A 21,110-nucleotide genomic window follows, 5' to 3' on the forward strand; every position below is an offset into this window, starting at 1 on the left:
CTGCTGAAAAACACAGATCCAACAAAACAGAAGTTTGTTTAGAACATGATTTATAAAAGTATGGTACGTAATGGCAACAATACATTCAGTTTCTGTGCACAGACTGGGCTGTGGTTTTGTGTAACTACCATCAGCAACCTGCCAGCACAGGGCATGGAAAGATAAGTGCAGGGAAAGGACACGTTCAGAGACTGACCATTGTCAACAACGCAAACAGCACCGTCACCCCACAGGCTTTCATTGCTGGAATAGACCTTCACCATGCATGGCAACTGGGGCCATGGCAAGTCTATATTTGCTTGGTGTCCCGATCAGCTGAATGCTAAGTGCATTATAGAATTGTTGTGTAAAACATGCCTGCATGTGCTTTTTGTCCAAAGGAAAGGGAGCTTGCATAAGATGAACTTCGACACAGGATCGATTTCTCCACTTATGACGATTCACAGGCATCTCTCCTGGACACTGGGGGAGCTGGGCCTTTGGGATGAGGTATCAGTGCCACAGTGCTGAGGGATGGTTCTGAGCTGCTGGCCGACAGTGCCACAGAGCAGACAGGCTGCTCAGCGCTGGCTGGCAGCACAGCCGGGTGCGGGGCCACGTCTCCGCAGCAGCACCAGGCTAGGGTTCCGCAGCAGGGTGTAAGAGAGCCACCAGCGCAGACGGCCCCGGCGGCCCCTCCGCCTTTGCCTGGCCACTGTGAGACAGGGAGGCAACAGCACACCGTCACCATCCATCAAGAAACAGAGATCGGTGCCTGTGGCGCTACGCTCACTAACCGCTGAGTGGCTGAGAGACAACTGGCTAAACAGACAAGCGTAGATACTGCATAAGTGGGGGATAGAGAGAGAGAAAGAGAGAGAGACGGAGGGAGAGAGAGAGAGGGAGGGAGAGAGGGAGGGAGAGAGGGAGGGAGAGAGGGAGGGAGAGACAGAAAGAGAAACAGGTGGGGGATACCGATGAGCAGAGAGTCAGTTACAGTATTGTGAGACAACAAGAAAGTAAGGAACAAGGAATGGAAGTGAGCAAGAGAGGGAGAGGGAGAAGGGGAGGAGGTGGGTACCTGTGGCGGTATGCAGGGCCAGTGTGGAGAAGTGGCCCAGTTGGTTGTATGAGAAGAGGGAGCAGGTGAGCCGGCGCTTAAGCAGCAGGTGACAGAAGACGAGGGCCGTGGGGTTGGTGTGATTGGCGTCCACCAGCAGGACAGACACCCAGGAGCAGTAGCCTGCCAACACAGGGCCAACATGGAGACATCACAGCCAGCTCACAATGCCCGGCTCACAGGGATCCTAACCCAGAATCCCTCAAACACTGTCTCTCACTGCCTCTCTCACACAGCTGCCCAGCCTCACACTTACTGTTTAACACACCAATGACCCGAAGGGCTGGTGATGAGCAGCCCTGAGTTACAGTAAGCTTACTTGGGGTGAATATTAACACTGCTGTACATCTGAAAACACTGAGACTGGGCTGGGCCAGAGACATGAGAGGGGAGGGGGGCAGTACAGAGATCAGAGCCTGGCGCTCACCGGTGTCCCGGGTGCCCTGAAATCCCGAGGGCATCAGGGTCTGGTCGATGCGGCTGATGGTCAGGCAGCCCCACACCATGCTGCGCAGCAGGCGGGACAACGCGGCCGCCATGCCCACCACCACGTTGTAGAACACGCCGAAGTAGCTGGCATTCTGGAATGCTCGTCTGGGGGGGGGCAGGAGGAGATAGAAAGAGACACTTGTTTAAGGGTGACAAGTGGGGGACCAACCAACAGCAGAACATATAGCAGGCTTGGAGCTGCAGGTCAGAGGTCAGAGCAGTGGTTTTGGGCGGCAGAGCCCAAGTGATGACACCACTCACATGTTGTTTAAAGCCAGTGGCTTGTCCTTGTCAGTGGGGGACAGTTTATCTTGCAGGAAGAAGCACCGCGCTATCGTTTTCTGAAGGTAAAAGACTGCAATGAAGGGACAGCTGTTAGCCCTGGAAAAAGAAACACAAATCTTAACAAAAGCAAATTATATCAGTGAGGAGGAGCTGCCTCTATGAACTGATTAAACTGTTTTAACATCAAATAAAATAAGAAAATAAGCTGAAAGTACTAAAATCTTGTAAAGGGGTGAAGGTGAGCGTGTACCAGAGCTCTGTCACCAGTAATCAGCTACCATACTTAAAGTAATGGAGAAATAGCGAACTGGGATTGAACAAAAACACAGCAGCTGTTCAGCAACTGAAGTAGAGCATCAATAAACACCACTGCACCCCCCCACCACCACAGAAACACACAACCGAGAGACAAGACAGGGAGCGTGTCGCACTTACAGAATGTTTCCCCAAAACTCAAAAAACTCTGTTACTCTCCCTTCCTGTAATGGAGACACGATCTTGAGGTGGAAAGCAAACGCTGCCACGGTGAACAGCACGGACAGGACGGACTGACCTGCAGACAGAGAGAGGGGGGCGGGGGAAGCGGAGGTGGAGGAGGGATCAGAGCCACACTCTCCCAAGCTGTACATTGTCCAGGCTGACACTATGGGATCTGGACTTCACAGCAGACAATCTCTCAGTTGCTTGAGAGAACCAATAATTGAGTTAATTAGACTATTAATTAGTTATTTCGATTTCAAATATCCAGCCCCTGATCTGTGACAACTTTTAAGCCAGAGGGACACTGTCTCCGGGACCAGGGCTGGACCACACACCTGTCAAACTGATGTCAAATGGATCAGATCCAGCTGTTAGCCAAAGTAATAAAGTTTCAGCCCACATCTGACAAAACACTGCGGCAAAGGAAAAAAACAAGTAGAAGCTGCTGTCTGACATACCGGAGAACAGGAAAGCAATCTGAAGCCCCATGTAGGAGATGCTTCTGGCCTGCAAAACAAACAGACCTGTCCTTCAGAAAGCAGATCTGCTGCCCCTCACAGAGTTCACAAACACTCCCAGTGGGTAAATAGAAGCAGCACCAGCAGCCAAAGCAGCGACTCTGGGATCCAGCAGGTGGGATTTCCGCAGCTCTGGAGGAACTGCTGGGACGACAGCGCAAACCCCTCCACTCTCGATGGAAGGCAAGAGCCATTAGCAAGCGGGGGGGGGGTAACATGCTTATTATAATAGGGACATATCTACAGACTGATTGATATGGTCTAAAGGTGAGTGTTCTCAGTGGATTCTATCAGACCGGCCTCACACCAGCAGCCTGGCGCCACCGTGGCTCCCACACTCTGCAGAGCTCTCACCATCGCCACGTGGGCATGGGGGATCCTGGGAGGCAGGCCTGTCCGATCCCCTTTGTACAGCTTCTTCATCTGAGTCCTGGGAGAGACAGGAGAGGCCAGGGTTAGGGTGGGAGCCTTTTGATGGCTCCATTGCAAATTACTTTACCAGCTGCCACAGGCAAGTCATGTTTCACAAAAGCGTCATTCAGTAAGTGCAAAAGCAAATAAATACACCACTAAAAATACAATGTTCAGTATGAGTCTCAATTAAAGTGAATGAAACTTGCCTGTAGTGCAGCAGGATGTGGAAGACGTACCCAGTGGAGACCAGGCCGGATGTTATCGTTCCAAACACAAAATATCCTTTTCCGTAACCTGCGATTGAACTTGCCACTGAAGTTAAACAACATCTGTAACCACACCTAACCTGCAATGTGTAACAGGCGCTTGTAACGCATCTGGGGTCATAACCTTGAAGTCCTGAATTTCCTGTAGTAAAATAAAGCTATCCTTTTACCTCATACAAATATCCACATGCAAGTATGTGTGTGTATATATACACTCACCTAAAGGATTATTAGGAACACCATACTAATACTGTGTTTGACCCCCTTTCGCCTTCAGAACTGCCTTAATTCTACGTGGCATTGATTCAACAAGGTGCTGAAAGCATTCTTTAGAAATGTTGGCCCATATTGATAGGATAGCATCTTGCAGTTGATGGAGATTTGTGGGATGCACATCCAGGGCACGAAGCTCCCGTTCCACCACATCCCAAAGATGCTCTATTGGGTTGAGATCTGGTGACTGTGGGGGCCAGTTTAGTACAGTGAACTCATTGTCATGTTCAAGAAACCAATTTGAAATGATTCGACCTTTGTGACATGGTGCATTATCCTGCCGGAAGTAGCCATCAGAGGATGGGTACATGGTGGTCATAAAGGGATGGACATGGTCAGAAACAATGCTCAGGTAGGCCGTGGCATTTAAACGATGCCCAATTGGCACTAAGGGGCCTAAAGTGTGCCAAGAAAACATCCCCCACACCATTACACCACCACCACCAGCCTGCACAGTGGTAACAAGGCACGATGGATCCATGTTCTCATTCTGTTTACGCCAAATTCTGACTCTACCATCTGAATGTCTCAACAGAAATCGAGACTCATCAGACCAGGCAACATTTTTCCAGTCTTCAACTGTCCAATTTTGGTGAGCTTGTGCAAATTGTAGCCTCTTTTTCCTATTTGTAGTGGAGATGAGTGGTACCCGGTGGGGTCTTCTGCTGTTGTAGCCCATCCGCCTCAAAGTTGTACGTGTTGTGGCTTCACAAATGCTTTGCTGCATACCTCGGTTGTAACGAGTGGTTATTTCAGTCAAAGTTGCTCTTCTATCAGCTTGAATCAGTCGGCCCATTCTCCTCTGACCTCTAGCATCAACAAGGCATTTTCGCCCACAGGACTGCCGCATACTGGATGTTTTTCCCTTTTCACACCATTCTTTGTAAACCCTAGAAATGGTTGTGCGTGAAAATCCCAGTAACTGAGCAGATTGTGAAATACTCAGACCGGCCCGTCTGGCACCAACAACCATGCCACGCTCAAAATTGCTTAAATCACCTTTCTTTCCCATTCAGACATTCAGTTTGGAGTTCAGGAGATTGTCTTGACCAGGACCACACCCCTAAATGCATTGAAGCAACTGCCATGTGATTAGTTGGTTAGATAATTGCATTAATGAGAAATTGAACAGGTGTTCCTAATAATCCTTTAGGTGAGTGTGTATATATATATATATATATATATATATATATATATTTATTTATTTTAATTATTATTAATTTTTTTTTTCTCTGGGGAAATATAACAAGGCCACTGGTTTCCAGCAAAGGATACTGTTAGTTATAGATGTAACAGTCTGATAGATACGGTTCATAACAGCATAATGAAAGTATGCCACGAAACCTCATTCCTGTTCACGTATTATTCATGACATCTTAATTAGCACCCATCTCACACGCAGACAAGCAGAACCAATAACAAACACTCACTCACACTCACACACACATACACACCCACAAACACACACATATACACTCTCACACACACTTACACTGTCACTCACACACACTCTCACGCACATGCTGACATGAAGACGCAGTCTCGTGCAAAATGAAACACACATGTAGCTGTACCCATATAGTACACAGACAGAGCAGAAACAGAGACTGCCCTACATACCTGCAAAGGCAGGAATCAATTCATAGATACAGGAGAGTATCCGCAGGATGAAATTGACTTCTATGAACACATACTGTGAACACAAACAATACATAAACAAACACATACATGAATCAACACGCTCCATGTTGACTTCTGTGCTGCTCCGATCTGAAACATGTTCAGTACCAAATGGTTGTATCAGACCCATTCTTCTTTCCCATTGTTATACTGATATACACCGATCAGCCATAACATTATGGCCACTGACAGGTGAAGTGAATAACACTGATAATCTTGTTATCATGGCACCTGTCAGTGGGTGGGATATATTAGGCAGCAAGTGAACATTTTGTCCTCAAAGTTGATGTGTTAGAAGCAGGAAAAATGGGCAGCGTAAGGATCTGAGCGACTCTGACAAGGGCCAAATTGTGATGGCTAGACGACTGGGTCAGAGCATCTCCAAAACTGCAGCTCTTGTGGGGTGTTCCTGGTCTGCAGTGGTCAGTACCTATCAAAAGTGGTCCAAGGAAGGAAAAGCGCTGAACCGGTGACAGGGTCATGGGCGGCCAAGGCTCATTGATGCACGTGGGGAGCGAAGGCTGGCCTGTGTGGTCCGATCCAACAGACGAACTACTGTAGCTCAAATTGCTGAAAAAGTTAATGCTGGTTCTGATAGAAAGGTGTCAGAACACACAGTGCATCGCAGTTTGTTGCGTATGGGGCTGCGTAGCCGCAGACCAGTCAGGGTGCGCATGCTGACCCCTGTCCACTGCCGAAAGCGCCTACAATGAGCACATGAGCATCAGAACTGGACCACAGAGCAACAGATGAAGGTGGCCTGGTCTGATGAATCACAAGTTCAAGGTGTTGACTTGGACTCCATATTCCCCAGATCTCAATCCAATCAAGCATCTGTGGGATGTGCTGGACAAACAAGTCCGATCCATGGAGGCCCCACCTCGCAATTTACAGGACTTAAAGGATCTGCTGCTAGCGTCTTGGTGCCAGATAGCACACCACACCTTCAGAGGTCTAGTGGAGTCCATGTCTCGACGGGTCAGGGCTGTTTTGGGACCTACACAATATTAGGCAGGTGGTCATAATGTTATGGCTGATCGGTGTACAGTATCACAATAGACAAAACAGCAACAACGTGACCAAGGTGCATATTAATAAGATTAAAATACTTAAAAGCATTCACAATGTCCAAGCCACAGATCAAATACTCAGCACAGGGTGTATAATGTGTATCCCAGTGTGGCAACAGTGCAGACAGCTGTGCTTACTGTGTAGATTGCATTGAAAGCTACCACTGCTGTGATTATCATACGGGCCGGGAATCTGAAGTGGGGGTCCCAGTCGTACACCTTCCGCCGAAACCACGACTTCTTCTCCCTGAGGCTCACAGATGGGGGAGGGGAAAAGGGGGGTTAGGGGTTAGTGCCAACTCGTTTCTGTAGCATGACAGATACGTTAAGCCATCATCTGTGCCTGTCAGGAAGACAAATCAACCCCCTTACTGGCTGGCTGGCTGCATGACTGACTACCAGCAAATTGAGGAGAGCAAACACTGGGTGGTGGTTTCATGGGTGACATTTTGTGTGTGTGTAGAGTAGAGGGTACCCCAAAAATGCCTAGTTTACCCCTTCCAGGAGCATTCCCTGAAATTACTGAATAGTGTTACCGCATCTGGGGTGAAGGGGAGACTAGAGAGTGAAGGGCAGTATGATTCAGCACAATGCAAATAGTAGGAACAACATAAATGAAAATGTGCCATCTAACTGCTGGTTAAAAGCTCCTGAGATGAGCGATGGGCAGGGCACTCACGGTGGGCTGCTGGGCTGGAAGAGACGCCGGACATAGTTAAGGTGATGGACAGCGACCACCAGCTCCGGACCCTGCGACACCAGGGGGACATGGGTCAGGCCAGAACCCTCACACACACAAACACATATGCAGACACACACATACGGTACACTGTCTTTGATGCATGAATCAGGTTCACATAAAGAGAGACAGAGTTGCAGCTGGGTATGTATGGGGAGCACAGTATGTACCTCGTGGAGTGGCCAGCCCCCGCAGTAGCCCCGCAGCTGCTTCAGGAACATCAACAGGAAGCAGAGGATGAGAAACGCAGTGCACAGCAGGGCAGGAACAGGCAATGCACGGGGAGACACGTACCAGGGGACCTGAGGGAGAGACCAAGATGGAGGGAGAGGGAGAGAGAGAGGCTGTACTCGCTGCACCAGGTAATCTTAAATCCCTAAAGACACATCTATCACAGTTTCATAACAGTTTTTTTTCTTCCCAGTCCTCATGTGTATTTGTTACTGCCTCTGGAGGGGGGGAAGTTTAAAAAATACAGCTTTTCCACCCTGCACTGAGAGACGGGAGGCCCCTGCTCACAGACACAATCCCAGAGAAGCCCAGGTAAGTCTGAGCTCCCTGGCTTACTGCGGCCACACCTGTTGCTGTCAGCCCTTACAGAATCAACAATCCAGGATCGCGCAATGGACTGCCAACCCGGGGGGGCAACCAGGACTGACTCACAGAGCATCCCTGACATTGCAAAATTAGGTAAAGACGACCCACACCTTCATCAGCTTTAAGCTACTTGAATCTGATCCACAGGGAGGAGACACGCTGCCCTTCTTTGAGCTGGCCTCACTGAGGGAGATGTTCATCACTCTCAGTGCATTCAAACTCCCACACAGTTGCTGTATTCACGGATTACTTACAGTCTCTTCTTGGCGCTCCACGGTGCTCTTGACTTGATAGACGAACCTGCAAACGAAGAAACAGCTCATGGTGCATCAGTACCCACGGAACCGGCCAAGCTGGGGAGCAGCGTGTGGTCTCCAAGCAAACTGGCTTCTTGACAGAGGTGGACAGAGGTGCTTCCACAGCTCCTGGGGGTCACTGTGCAGAACATCTAAAAAGTGCTAATCTAAACATAGGTTTGCATATTTTATTTTATACATGCGTGTAACCATGAATTTATATACCTCCATTCACTTATATTTAAATGTGAGGGTGCAGTGTGAGTGTACGAGGTCAGATTTGAACCACACTCTCAACCACACCTCCCAGTGCTCGTCTGACCCCATACATCCTCATCAACTGGCCAGTGCCCTGATGCGGCAGATTTGGTTGACATGACGTTACAAGCTCATTCACTGTGACCCCTGGGACACATAGGATAAACACAGGATATACATAGGAACCATATAGGCCCAACACAATGGGACACATGTGTGCGGAAGCAGAGCGCCTCAAAAGGTGTCCGCGAGGCTGCCGTGAGAGAGGCAGCGCTGGGAGAGCGGGCCCTTACCAGCTCAGGGTGTAGCTGAAGCCCAGCAGGGAGCCGGCGAGCTTGTGTTCGGTGGTGAGGCAGATGAAGATGGGATAGTGGACCAGGGCCACCTCCAGCGCCAGCAGGAACTTGAAAAACACTGAGGGGGGGCAATACAATTAAAAAATCAGACACTGCAACCTCCACAGTCCAGCACGACCAACACCCACCCACACACACACACCTCTCCTCCCAGAGTGTAGGAGCTGTGTGGTGATCTCCTATTTCCCTTGTTGAGATTCAAGTAAATGCAGTTCTATTCCCATCTTACCTCTCCCTGATTTAAATGGAGAGAAAAAGGTGTGGTTGGGGGGCGGTAGCCTAACTAACACCAGACACAGACCTGCAGTCCTCAGTGCGGGAAGATGTGCAACAATAATGTATGGAAACACACAAAGGAGGAGGGTGGGTTGGGGTGTGAGCTGGACTGCCCAAGAACAACATTGCAGAGGAAGCAAAAGAAAGACTCTTGTGGCGCACAGTTAGGAAGCTACAATTAACTAGACTTATGACCAGCCTCAAAAACAACACATCCTGCCACGGCTGACACGAGAGAGAGAGAGAGAGAGAGAGAAATGGGTAGAGGGAGTGAGGGAGATGGGGAGAGAGACAGAGGAAGTGGGTAGGGGGGAGGGAAGGGTGAGGGAGAAGCGAGAGAGACAGAAAGAGACAGAAAGAGGAATTGAGCCAATGCAACTGTGTTGTGTTTACGTCACCTGTGGCCCAGACAGGCACCTCAAAGTGCAGACAGGAGAACTGCTTGACCCTCACCATCCTCTCCAGCACCACGTTGGCGATGGCCCCGAAAGCCACTGCAAACGCCCAGCGGTTACTGTGGGTGCTGAGCAGCTGGATGGGCCTGCAAAACCGAGGCTCTCATTCAGGTGTTTGCACAAGTACAGAAAAAAAGAAAATTGACGAGTAATTGACAACTAGTGTCAGTTAGCGTATTTCTGACACAAGACAGAATAACACACACACACACTTATTTCATCTGAGAATAAATAAACACGTAAATACATAAATAAATGAAACTGTAAAAGCAGAGAATCTGACTTACACCAGCAGACCGAACCTGCCCTCCAGGGGGAACCTGCCTTCAAAGGTATAGTACCTCACGCGTCTCCTGAAGGAGGACAGAATCAAAGCGATGGCAACCTAGGGCAAGGATATATTTATATATACATTTTAATGCCTTCATTCATCCATTCAGAACTGAGTAACGTATATATTTTATTGCAGTTTTAAATAACCTTACAGGACAAGAATAAGTGTCAATATAGACATTACCCTGCTCTGCTACCCCACCCCATTATTTTCTTTAAATGAAAATAATAAAATGATGAAGGAAGATTTTTAAGGAGTTTTTTAAGGAGGTATTAAGTGAATTAGCCTGATGTGTTGAAGGTTAAATCAAGTGCACATACAGGCACACCTTAGCGGGGGACCTACCGCGGGGATCATCCAGTAATGCAGGGCCCTGAAGTCGGCGCACTCGTCCTGTGTGGCCGACCTGCACAACAACAGGAAGGAGAAACGGTATGTGATGTGTGTATTCACAGACTAAACCATGCGGAGCATCCTCGTATTCTACTGCCACACCTGACCTGCGTGAGCACGGCCCCAATCGCCCATTTTGGGTGAGCTCATCTGTGCCAAACACGGATATGATTATGATTCTGCCTCGTTCCTCCCATAACTATTTTGTTTCTGGTCCCAGAAGGGCTGAGCGCATCGCAAAATTGATCAATCAATCAATCAGTCGATACAATCATGAACTCCTACAGCACGGGGGCCGCAAGGATCCTCCAGGAGCCCCAGAGTCCAGAGAAGCTCCTGATACCATTGCCTCCTTCAAAACACTCCAGTACTTGAATGTATTAAGAGCCAAGGCTTCCTGGAATAAATCAATAAATATAACAGTAACGTTTCCTGTTTCAATTCTACAAAAGCCATTCACTTTCATCCAGGGAGTCCAGAGACACAGTCAAGACTTATTAGCAGAGATATCACAGAGCATGAATTGCCCTGGGTATCGTTTTCCCCACATATATTTGCAAGTATATAGCAGATGCCCTCGGCCAGAGCAGAGTCAGAATGAGAGTCAGAGCAAGAGTGGAGTCAGACGGGTTGCCCTGCAGTCCCGACTTACGTGTTCTTGGTGCTCCAGCAGGCCATGCCTTGTGCAGTGTGGTGCTCAGCCCTGCTGTAGCTGGGTGCCTCTCTCTCTATGAGGCGGACGGGTGCTCTGGGCTGCAGGAAGCGACTGACAGAGGCAGCCTTTACCCGCTGTTGTGCACACCAGCCCTGCCACACCTTTCCGCTGTGACGCTGTCTGAAGTCTGAAGAGGGAAAAACCATAACCACAGTCACAACCACACCTGCCCCCCCACACACACCGATTTGTGTTTTAAGGGGATTAAGGCAAGTGTTTAAAGAACAGTCCGCTCACATTTCAGGGGTCAGTTACGAAACTTTAAACTAATGTGTGTTGTAAGGTGCTAAGCAGCCCCCTTACAACACACAGCAGAGCTATACACAGAGACATTATGAGCTTGAGTGTATCCCTGAAATGCAATGTATGTCAGGCATAAAAATCCCATAATACATGCAATTACAGGGGATTAAAGGAAGCCTGTTATTCAGTCCTGTTGTTATGGGTCATCACATGCCATCCCTGATGACTTACAACAAAACTACACCTAGATAAATGACCTGTCCCCCAGCTCTTAATGCAAATTCTAAAAACAACAACAATGAAAAAGTGCAGGCATTTCTTTTTATATTAGGCACTGCATCAAAAGGAGATAAAGACACATACGCAGCAGTTCTAGTCAAAGCAAAGACGCTAAATGTAAAACTTCAGACATGACAAACAACACAAAAATGAGTCGGTAATAAACAAAAACACTTCAGGTTATTTTTATTGGGCTGATTCTGCAACAGGAAGTGCCAGAGCGCCTCACTGTTTCATGCTCTCCTTTGTCATCCCTTCTTTTCATCAGAACTCTCAGGCCCTCCGTCCCTCACTCCATCCATCACCTTTTCACTACCCATCCCTCCATTGCTGCCTACATCTCAACCCCTCCCTATATATCAGACAGAACCCCCCCTTTTCCCTCCCTCAATCTCTTCCTCTTATCCCTCTACTTTCAGGTATTCCTCTTCTCACACCTCTTCACCTGCCTCCATTCCGGCACTGCGAACACGGTGGACTTGCCCCGACCTCCGGATTGAGAGCCTCCCGACCCTTCTCCCAGGTAGGAAAGCGCAGCATGGCCCAGCGAACCGCCGGTGTGAGGCGCCATAATGCGGTGCGCTTCAGCCGTGAGGCTGGAGCCGAGACCGCGGCCCTCACCCGGCTGGAGTTCAGCAGGTCCGTGCTGCAGAGGGGCCTGGGCTTTGCCCCTTCTGAGCTGAACTGCGTGGTTAAACTGCCTGGACCTAGGGACGTGTTTGAGGTGAGCTTTAAGAACCCTCAAGTGCTGGAGAGTTTTTGGAATTTGTATAGGGAAAAAAAAGACAGTATGCCCCTGAGTGACTTTGTGGTCGACGCCCTGACAGATAGAGAGATCAAAATAGTAACTATTCAGTTCTATAATGAAGCAGTGGCAGAGTACGACGTAGAAGTATGGCTGAGGAGACACTGCGAGATCCTGTCTGAAAGCAGGAGAGTTAATGATGAGGATGGGGTCTGGACAGGTGCTCGGCGGTGGCAGGTGCGCCTGCAGGTGGAAGTGGCCGCCATCGGCGGAGTACGCCATCTGCCAAGCACCGTGGTATTAGGAGCAAATAGGGGGCTTGTCTTCTACCATGGCATGCCCAAATTATGCAGGAACTGCGGGGCCCTGGGTCATTTAGCCGCAGCCTGCACTGTTGTCAAGTGCAAGGTCTGCGGCGGAGAACATCTGACCAGGGCCTGCAAGCAGGAGAGGGCCTGCAACCTGTGCGGTGGGGGAGGGCATCTCTTCAGGAATTGCCCCTCCTCTTATGCAAATAGGGCGCGGGCCCTCGGGGGTGGTGGAGAGAGAGAAAATCAAGTGGAGGCTCCTCCAAAGGTGATACCCCAAGATGGGGGTAGAGAGGAAACAATCCTCAGGAGCCTCATAGGCTCCCTCTCTGACTCTGGGTCAGAAGTGGAGGCAGAGGGGGAGTGGACAGTGGTAGCGGGGAAGAGGAGGAGGGCAGAGAAGAGGAGCATGGGTAGGGGGGGTATGATGAATAAAAGGATCCACTCTGCAGATTCTCCCCCCCCTGCCGGCTCCTCCCCCGCTGCAGAGACCTCTCCCTCTAATTTCTACACGCCCCACTCTGACTCCGGAGAGGAGAGCAGTGGGCCTTCTCCACTGCCCCGAGTGGGCAGCCTGGTGGATGAGAGGCCCCCTAGAAATAACATTCCTCCTGCCCCACAACTGAGACTCTCCCAGGGGAGGGGTCAGGTATGCCCTCCCGGCAGTAGTGGGAGAGCCGCAGGTCCTCAAGAGACGGGAGTCGGCGCCAGTGCCCTTTCCCATAAAGACATCAGGGACGTGATGGCAAGGTCACTGGCGCTGGGGGAGGAGGCCTGCGGCGGCAGACAGCCGGGAAGAGAGAGACCACCCCCTCCCCCACCATTAGTCAAAAGAACAACTAGCGGGGTCTACACAGTTTTCTCCCCAGTTGTACATAAAGCCTCTGCCCTGCCATCTGTTCGTCGGGCCTCGGCCACAAAGGAACCAGGGAGAACCTCCAGCACCACAAGCCCTGAGCCCAGTGGAGTTTCGCCAGCCTTACCGGGTGGCGGGAGCCGAGCCCCCCCCATAGTCTTCCTAGAGGATCAAGCGGTGAGGCAAATGATTGAAATGATGGGTGCTAGCGCTAAGCTAGGTGAGGGAGAAGAGAGGAGTGGGGAAGAGAAAGGTTTCTTTACATGATTGTTACGGAGCGGGTAATTGCCCTCACAGCCATTATGGCATTAACTATTATTTCAATAAATGTGAGGAGCATTGCTGAGGTCAAAAAGAGGACCGATGTGTTAAACTCTCTGGCTGGAATGAAGGCGGACATTATTTGTTTGCAGGAGTGCGGCATCCCGTTCCAAAAAGAATATAAAGATCTCCGGGACACTTGGACCCTAGGAGAATCCTTCTGGTCGGGGTCCAATGTGTCCCGAGCGGACGGGATTGCCGTACTCCTGAAAAACCCCTTCATAACAGTAAAAACATTTAAGGTTATAGAGGCGGGCAGACTGGCCGGCCTCAATTTTAAATACAAGGGGGCTGTATTGAGGCTGGTCAATGTCTATGCCCCCACCAGCCAGAGAGAGAGAGTCCTCTTTCTCCCTCAGCTACGCCCGCTCCTGATCGGCACCTTGCCAGTTATCATTTCAGGTGATTTCAACTGTGCTCTAAGGGATGTAGACCGGAGTAAGCCCCGCAACGATAGATCCAGCAGGGACCTCGCTGCGTTCGTGGAGGACTTTGAACTCTGCGACGCAGGTCGGGACCTGGTCCCCTTGTTCACCTGGGTGAGTTCTTCTGGCTCCTCCTTCTCCAGGATAGATCTCGTCCTCCTCAGTAAGCCACTGGAGAGGACCGCCATGTCTTCGGAGGCGGTCTTCTTTTCAGACCACAGGCTCCTGACGACAGAGGTGCTCATTCCGAGCACACGGGAGTCGGGGCCTGGGGTCTGGAAGCTCAACACCTCCCTGCTCGATGACCCTCGTGTTATTAAGACCTTTAGCAGATGCCTCGAGGAGTGGAGGACCCTGAAGGACCTTTTTGATTCTCCCATAGAGTGGTGGGAGATGGTGAAGAAAAGAACCAAGGGCTACTTCATTCAGCTGGGGAAACGGAAAGCTCGTGAGAGGCGGGCGAGATATTCCCATCTAAACGCCCGCCTCCAGCGCCTGAGTCTTTTACAGCTCAGAGGCTTCGACCTAGCTGAGGAGGTGGCCCGGGTCAAACTGAGTCTCTCCGCCCTCTATCGGGAGGAGCAAGAGAAGATCAAGGTCCTTTCCAGGGTCCACATCATGGAGGACGATGAGAAATGCAGCCGCTTCTTCTTCAAGAAAACGAAGGAGAGGCGGCCTGCAATGTCCTCCATGGTCAACTCCTCGGGGCAAGAGGTGGAGGGCAGAGAGGCTGTTGAGACAGTGGTGCGGGATTTCTACAGGGAGTTGTACGATCAGAAGGTGGTGGATCAAAATCTGATCCATCACTTTCTGTCCCTGTTGGAGTCCCGCAATGAGGGGGACGAGGAGGAGGAGGAGGATCCAGAGATCACCACCACTGAACTCTCCCAGGTGATAAAGAGTCTTAACTCTGGAAGGACACCGGGTCCCGACGGGATCCCTGCTGAGTTCTATAAGATCTTTTGGGAGGTGCTTAAAGAAGATCTGGCCCAGGTCTTGGGGTCGATGTACAGAGAGGGCAGATTGGCCCCTTCTATGAAGAAGAGTATCCTCTCCCTTCTTCACAAGAAGGGAGACCAAAAAGATCTGAGGAACTGGCGGCCAGTCAGCCTCCTGTGCACCGACTACAAGATACTGGCCAAAGCACTGACGCTCCGGCTGCAGCGGCCACTCCCTCAAGTCGTGGGTCCCGACCAGGTCTGTGGTGCCCGGGGGAGATCGGCGGCCGACAACGCCATGCTGCTCAGGGATGTCGTGGCCTACTCGAACGAGAGAGGGCTTCCCCTGGTCCTAATCAGCTTGGACCAGGAGAAAGCCTTCGACAGAGTGGGCCACGAATACCTGCAGCTCGTCATGGAGAGGATGGGTCTCGCTCTTGGCCTGAGGAAGTGGGTTAAGATCATCTACAGCGGCCTAAGCAGCAGGGTCCTTGTGAACCGCCACCTGACCGAACCATTTCCGGTCAGGTCGGGGGTCCGGCAGGGTTGTCCCCTGTCGGCCCTGCTGTACGTCCTCTGCTTGGAGCTGTTCATGCAGGCGATCCGCCGGGACGTCCGGGTGACAGGTTTCCATCTCCAGCGGAGAGCAACTGAAGGCCCTGGCCTATATGGACGACGTGGCCGTGGTTTGCACGGACTCTCCGTCCGTGGCCAGGGTCGAGGAACTGCTGGACGGCTTCTGCAGGGCGACGGGGGCCGCTGTGAACAAGGCCAAGAGCGAGGTCTACCTCTCCAGGGCATGGCCTGTCGGCCGGGGCCCGCCGACCGTGTTCCCTGTGAAGCCGTCTATCAAGGTTCTGGGGATCACGATCGACGGGACCAACACGGGCACCCGGAGCTGGGAGGAGGCCATAGCGAAGGTCCAAAGGAAGATCCACGGCTGGAGCACAAGGACCTTGACGATGGCTGGTAAGGTGCTGGTCGTAAAGGCCATCCTCTTCCCGATACTCCTCTACGTAGGAATGATCTTCCCCCCAGACAAGGTCATCGCAAAATTAGTGACCTGAATTATATTTCGGTTTGTCTGGGGGAGCAAAATGGAGAGGCTGAAAAGAGTGCAGATGGTGAAGGGTACCCTGGATGGAGGCAGGGGGGTCCCGGACGTTGTGCGGCTGATAAAGGCGCAGGGGCTGGCCTATGTGGTCAAGAACATCCAGGCTGCTGGCAAGAAAGTGAGTTTAATGAACCGCTTTTATTTTGCCAGCAGCCTGAGACCATTCGGCCTCTGCGCCATGGATAACACCAGGCCGCACTCGTGGGATCCCCCGCCGTTCTACAGGGCGCTCCGAGCCTTTGCGCTCGAAGTAGGCCTCCATAAAGTCGTGCTGGCCTCCTGGGATTATAAGACCATCTGTAGCCAGATGAGATCTACCCAGGAGACCAGCCGGATAGAAGATTTCCCTCCCGAAACCTGCCGGTTTATCTGGGCTAACGCTACGCACGTTTGCCTCACGAATACGCAGAAAGATGTCTCCTGGATGGCTGTGAATCAGTGTCTCCCCACCTGAGTGTTCATGCACAGAAGGGGCATAGCTCCTTATGACACCTGCCCCTATAAGGGTTGCCTGGGGAAGGAGACGGAGGCTCACATCTTTAGTGAGTGCCCCTCCGCCCACAGGGTCTGGCTCCTGTTTTCTCCGTTCCTCCACAGGTTTGCCGTTCCTGCGCGGGCGACCGCCCAGCAGATCCTGTACGGTCCGGCCAGGGGAATATCATCATCCACCCTGAGGTGCTGGTGGCGTGTCGTCTGCGCAGTGAAGCAGGCACTGTGGGAGGGACGGAACATCTGTCTGTTCAACAAGCAGGAGCTGGACCCGATCGTCATCGCGCGGAGGGGCATGGTGTTCGTAAGAGACTATGTCAATCTGGAGGTCCATCAGAGGGGCAAGGAGGAAGCCTACAAGAACTGGCACATACAAGATCTGGGGGAGCTCAGGATCCCATGATGGGACCCACCTCCGGGGACGGTCAGTTCCCCCTGCTGGAGCCCGAGTCCAAGATCTTTTAAAGATTTTATGGATGATTGTTTTTTAAAAAAAAGATTTTAAAAATGAATCTTAATTGTTTTTAAAGATTTAGTTGCTTTTAAACCACATTGTTTAGGGTTTTTATGGTTTGGTTTTGTTATATTCTTTTGTCAAATACATTGACTGTTATGGATTTAATTTTAAATGCATTGGACCTTTTTTGTTTGTTTTTTATTTTTACCTTTTTAATTGTTTCTTTATTTTGTCCAATGCATTTTCAGTTATTTTCAATGTATTTGACTTTTATGTTGGTGAGCAGTTTTTGCTTTTATCACGTTTGTTTTGTTGTTTTGGGCACGTTTATTTTGAAGTTAATTGTTTTATTGTTTGTTAAAAATCACAAAGATTTTAAAAAATTTTAAGTGATTTTAAGGATTGATTTTTTAAAGATTTTAATCATGAGTATTAAAAAAATTGAATTGTTTTTATTCATGTAAAATGAAAAATACTAAATACAATAAAATAGTATTCCTGAAGAGCAGCTTGCCTGGCAGTGCCCTACACCTCGCCAGCCCGAAGCCACACAAGGGAGGCGAGGAGAGTCAAAAGCAGCTCTTGACTACATGCTGCAATTCATATAGTTTTCATAGTGCCAATTAAGCCCTGGGAAACTATAGCATATTTTAAAATGTGATGATTAATAATAATAAAATAAATAATAATAATAATAATAATAATAATAATAATAATAATAATAATAGCACATTATTATTTATTATAATACATAATTATTTTAACATTTCAGGTGATTGGGCATTATTATTATGAATATTATTATGCAATTGTTCTTTTTTTGTTTTGTAAATTATAACCTGAAAGGATGTTTGTCATTGGTTCAGAATAAGATGCTTATAACATATAGGGACTTGTGTGTACACTCCCCCCGGTCTGGGTTATTAATATTTTCTGTTAAACGAATTATGCCCCCTCTCCGAGACGTGCATCACAGGCCAGATGTTGAATCTCCAGATGTATGGGGCTGATCTGCGGTCCTTATTTTCGTCACTGAGGGACACACAGAAGATGGGAGCCCCCCACTCCAGTGCGTCGATCCTGCTGCATGCTGGGTCCTGTAGGAACACTGTGCGCTTCACACTGCGCGTTAAAGGGTCTGTCCTGAACTACAATCCCCTAAAATCCCCAGCATCACCTTCCGAGCTGAGCCGGAATGCTTCCTGTGCGGTGTAGCTTTCTCGCTCGTCGGCACCGGGGGAGCTGCCATGAAGAGGACTACAATACCCAAGTAGCCCCTGCTACGGGTTGGTGGTATGTGGGGGTCTCCGGTTTAAGGGGGCTGCCATAAACGTCGGAGACTGGGCAGGGACAGGGGCTGAGACGTAGACGAGGAGCGAGCGATCTGACTCCGCCAGGGGCCGAGGGGAGAGCGCAGATCCGGATCCGAAGAGGTGGAGAGAGAGAGGAAGAAAGACGGGGAGGGAGGGAGGGAGGGAGAGATCAGAGCATCTGGACGCGCAGCGCGGAGAGGACCGGAGCGCACATCCTCTCTCTGCTGAATTTTAATGAACGTGTGCCGGACTGTACCGTCTCTATCTTCTGCCACAACACCAGACTCGGGCGCTGGAGAAACATATCTATCCATCTACTAGTGTACTGCATACATATTTATGTATGTATATCTATATATATATATATATATATCACACTGTGCAAGACATGTGTAATCTGATCTGACTGGTACACATCTGCTCCTTTGTATCAATAAAATAAATGCAAAGAGACGGACGGATTATTTCTCCAAAGGGACACTGCACTGATTTTGAAGAGGAAAAACAAAACAAGGTTCATTTGTTTTCATAGTTTGGCCAGAGAGCACTCATCGCAACATCTGAGGTAGGGGCTGCATCTGATTAATACATTCCTACGTGGATGTTAAGCAATGGAACGACTGCTGAATATTAATCTCTGTAGTAATTAATAAAGGGGAGCGTGGGTAGGATGTGGCACAGAGAGGAGGTGTGTGTGTGTGGGGTGCTGGGGGTGGAGGGTGTTGACTGATGTGTTTCGTTGTTGGCTGGAGCTGCTAAGAATGCGAAGCAATAGTTGTATTTTTTGCGGAGCTTTTAAAACCATGATCCCGACCGGTCTGCTTGCTTGGGAAATACATACACAAATAGACACATACATAAAAAAGCAGGGTTACCATGGAAGTATTGCCGTTTCATGCTGCCCGGCGGGTCTTCATTGAGCGCTTTCAGGTCCTGCTCTCCCTCCAGCCCCCTGCCGAGCTCCCGGGGTTGCTAAGAGACACCGAGGTGGGCTGGGAGGATGGGATGAAAGGATGAGGAGGGGGATGAAGAGCGAGCTAGTGGGTGAACCGGAGAGGGGGGTTGTGGGGGGCCAGAGTTCAACCCCACCTCCTTTAATGAAAACACCCCATTACCTAGTGCAGCTGTGCAGGACCCCCAACCCCACTGCCACTACGAGCAACCCCCTTCTCCTCTCCGCGCCCGGCGGGGTCTGCGGCGGTGCACAGAGCAGCTCTCACCGGGCGCTGCGCTGCGGTGCGGTGCGGTGCTGGGCTCCCCCCGGGACTGTGTGTGGCTGAGGCTGCAGTTCAGTAACTGGGTCCGGTAGTCTCCCTTATCAGTGAAAGCAGGGGGCGTCACATTTACTTTCGCAGAAGCAGGCACGCCATGAGCCCGGCAGACCAGGCGTGCATGGAAACTTGTATCTCCATTTGAAATGCACCCAATCGTCTCCCGTATCCAATACCGAACACCAAGGTTCCTGATGAATAAATAAATACATAACCACCACCGGATCTAATTTCACTTTTACTCTCGCTGTATACACCAGTTTACTGAAACACTCAGTCAGAGACCGAAATAATGTGTACAGTACTTAAATATAGATCACCCCAAGGACTGGGCTGTTTCACACGTATCTACATAAACACTGCCATCATTGGGATGTCTTTGTTCTTGTTGAGGTCCTGGAGAGAGGGCCTACCGTGTTTCCCTATCTTCGCATAAAACAACCTTCTCCAATCTTTATGGTTTGAGGTGTGCCTTGACAGTGGCTATACCCAATGCGTGTCACACGTATACCGTACGAAGTGGACACTGGCCTGTGTATGTGTGTGTGTTAAACAAAACGGCGACCCTCCCGTCCGTGTGTCCCCACTTCGACTGTAGGTGATTCGGGATCCCCGGTACAGACAGGTGTCAGCGGCCCTCTGATCTCATTAAACGCTCCGGGTCCATGGTCGCCCCCCATTGTGGCGTCACAGTTATAGATGACGGTAGGACGCAGGTGTGACGACATGCCGCCGCGGATTCCTCTTGCCAGACAGCTCAGGGATAGCACAGGGTAATACACTTGTATTGTTGCTTTGTAAGACAGTCGTTGTAACTGGTTAACTGGTCACAGTACAGATCTGTTCCGCGACAAACTATCTGGGATACAAAATCCCCTTAAAACCACATTATTTACACATGTTGTTTCCCGAGTTAAAAACACAAACGAAATCGTGGTAGTATATTAGTTTCTGTAGAGACTTTATGCATGTTTTTATTTGAATACTGCGACATGCGCAGGAGGTCCGGAATAATCATTTCTCTCGGGGGTGTTTGCCCTTTGTACAACCATGAGGTAACCTCTAACTTCACCCCTCTTATGTTTGTGTGTTTTATTTCTACCATATATCTTCAACATATATTTGGATCACAGGCCAATCCTATTTTAAATAAGTGGCAATTTCACAATATGAATAACGAAAGATCATACATCATCCACCATATTTTAAAATCGTGGCAAAATAAATCAGTGAAATCCCCCCTCTTTTTTGTCCTTAAAAGTCACTTGAGTAGGAGGGTGTGGCACAGCGCACCTCAACACAGTGGGGCCACTGCATTATATAAGAGAAAAGCTGCTTTTTAATACTGAAGTCAGTTG

The 21,110-nt window shown here is 49.8% G+C and overlaps 2 protein-coding genes across 2 annotated transcripts; both read right to left on the bottom strand.

The window, feature by feature from the left end:
- Positions 1-43: 43 nt before the first annotated feature.
- Positions 44-3,864, bottom strand: LOC136758810 (stimulated by retinoic acid gene 6 protein-like). Its single transcript, XM_066713492.1, has 7 exons — positions 3,226-3,864; positions 2,812-2,860; positions 2,309-2,426; positions 1,850-1,969; positions 1,527-1,693; positions 1,061-1,222; positions 44-694 (listed from the first exon to the last, which is right to left on the bottom strand). The coding sequence occupies exons 1-7, from the start codon at positions 3,292-3,294 to the stop codon at positions 561-563; spliced, it is 819 nt and encodes a 272-aa protein (XP_066569589.1). The 5' UTR covers positions 3,295-3,864; the 3' UTR covers positions 44-560.
- Positions 3,865-7,238: 3,374 nt separating this feature from the next.
- LOC136758814 (stimulated by retinoic acid gene 6 protein-like) lies at positions 7,239-19,891 on the bottom strand. The gene is made up of 9 exons (XM_066713498.1): positions 19,357-19,891; positions 10,931-11,120; positions 10,231-10,291; positions 9,839-9,936; positions 9,495-9,637; positions 8,758-8,878; positions 8,165-8,210; positions 7,484-7,615; positions 7,239-7,324 (listed from the first exon to the last, which is right to left on the bottom strand). Exons 1-9 carry the CDS (start codon positions 19,376-19,378, stop codon positions 7,250-7,252), a joined length of 888 nt encoding a protein of 295 aa, XP_066569595.1. The 5' UTR covers positions 19,379-19,891; the 3' UTR covers positions 7,239-7,249.
- Positions 19,892-21,110: the final 1,219 nt, after the last annotated feature.

This window comes from Amia ocellicauda, chromosome 9 (assembly GCF_036373705.1).
Source record: "Amia ocellicauda isolate fAmiCal2 chromosome 9, fAmiCal2.hap1, whole genome shotgun sequence".
NCBI lineage: Eukaryota > Metazoa > Chordata > Actinopteri > Amiiformes > Amiidae > Amia > Amia ocellicauda.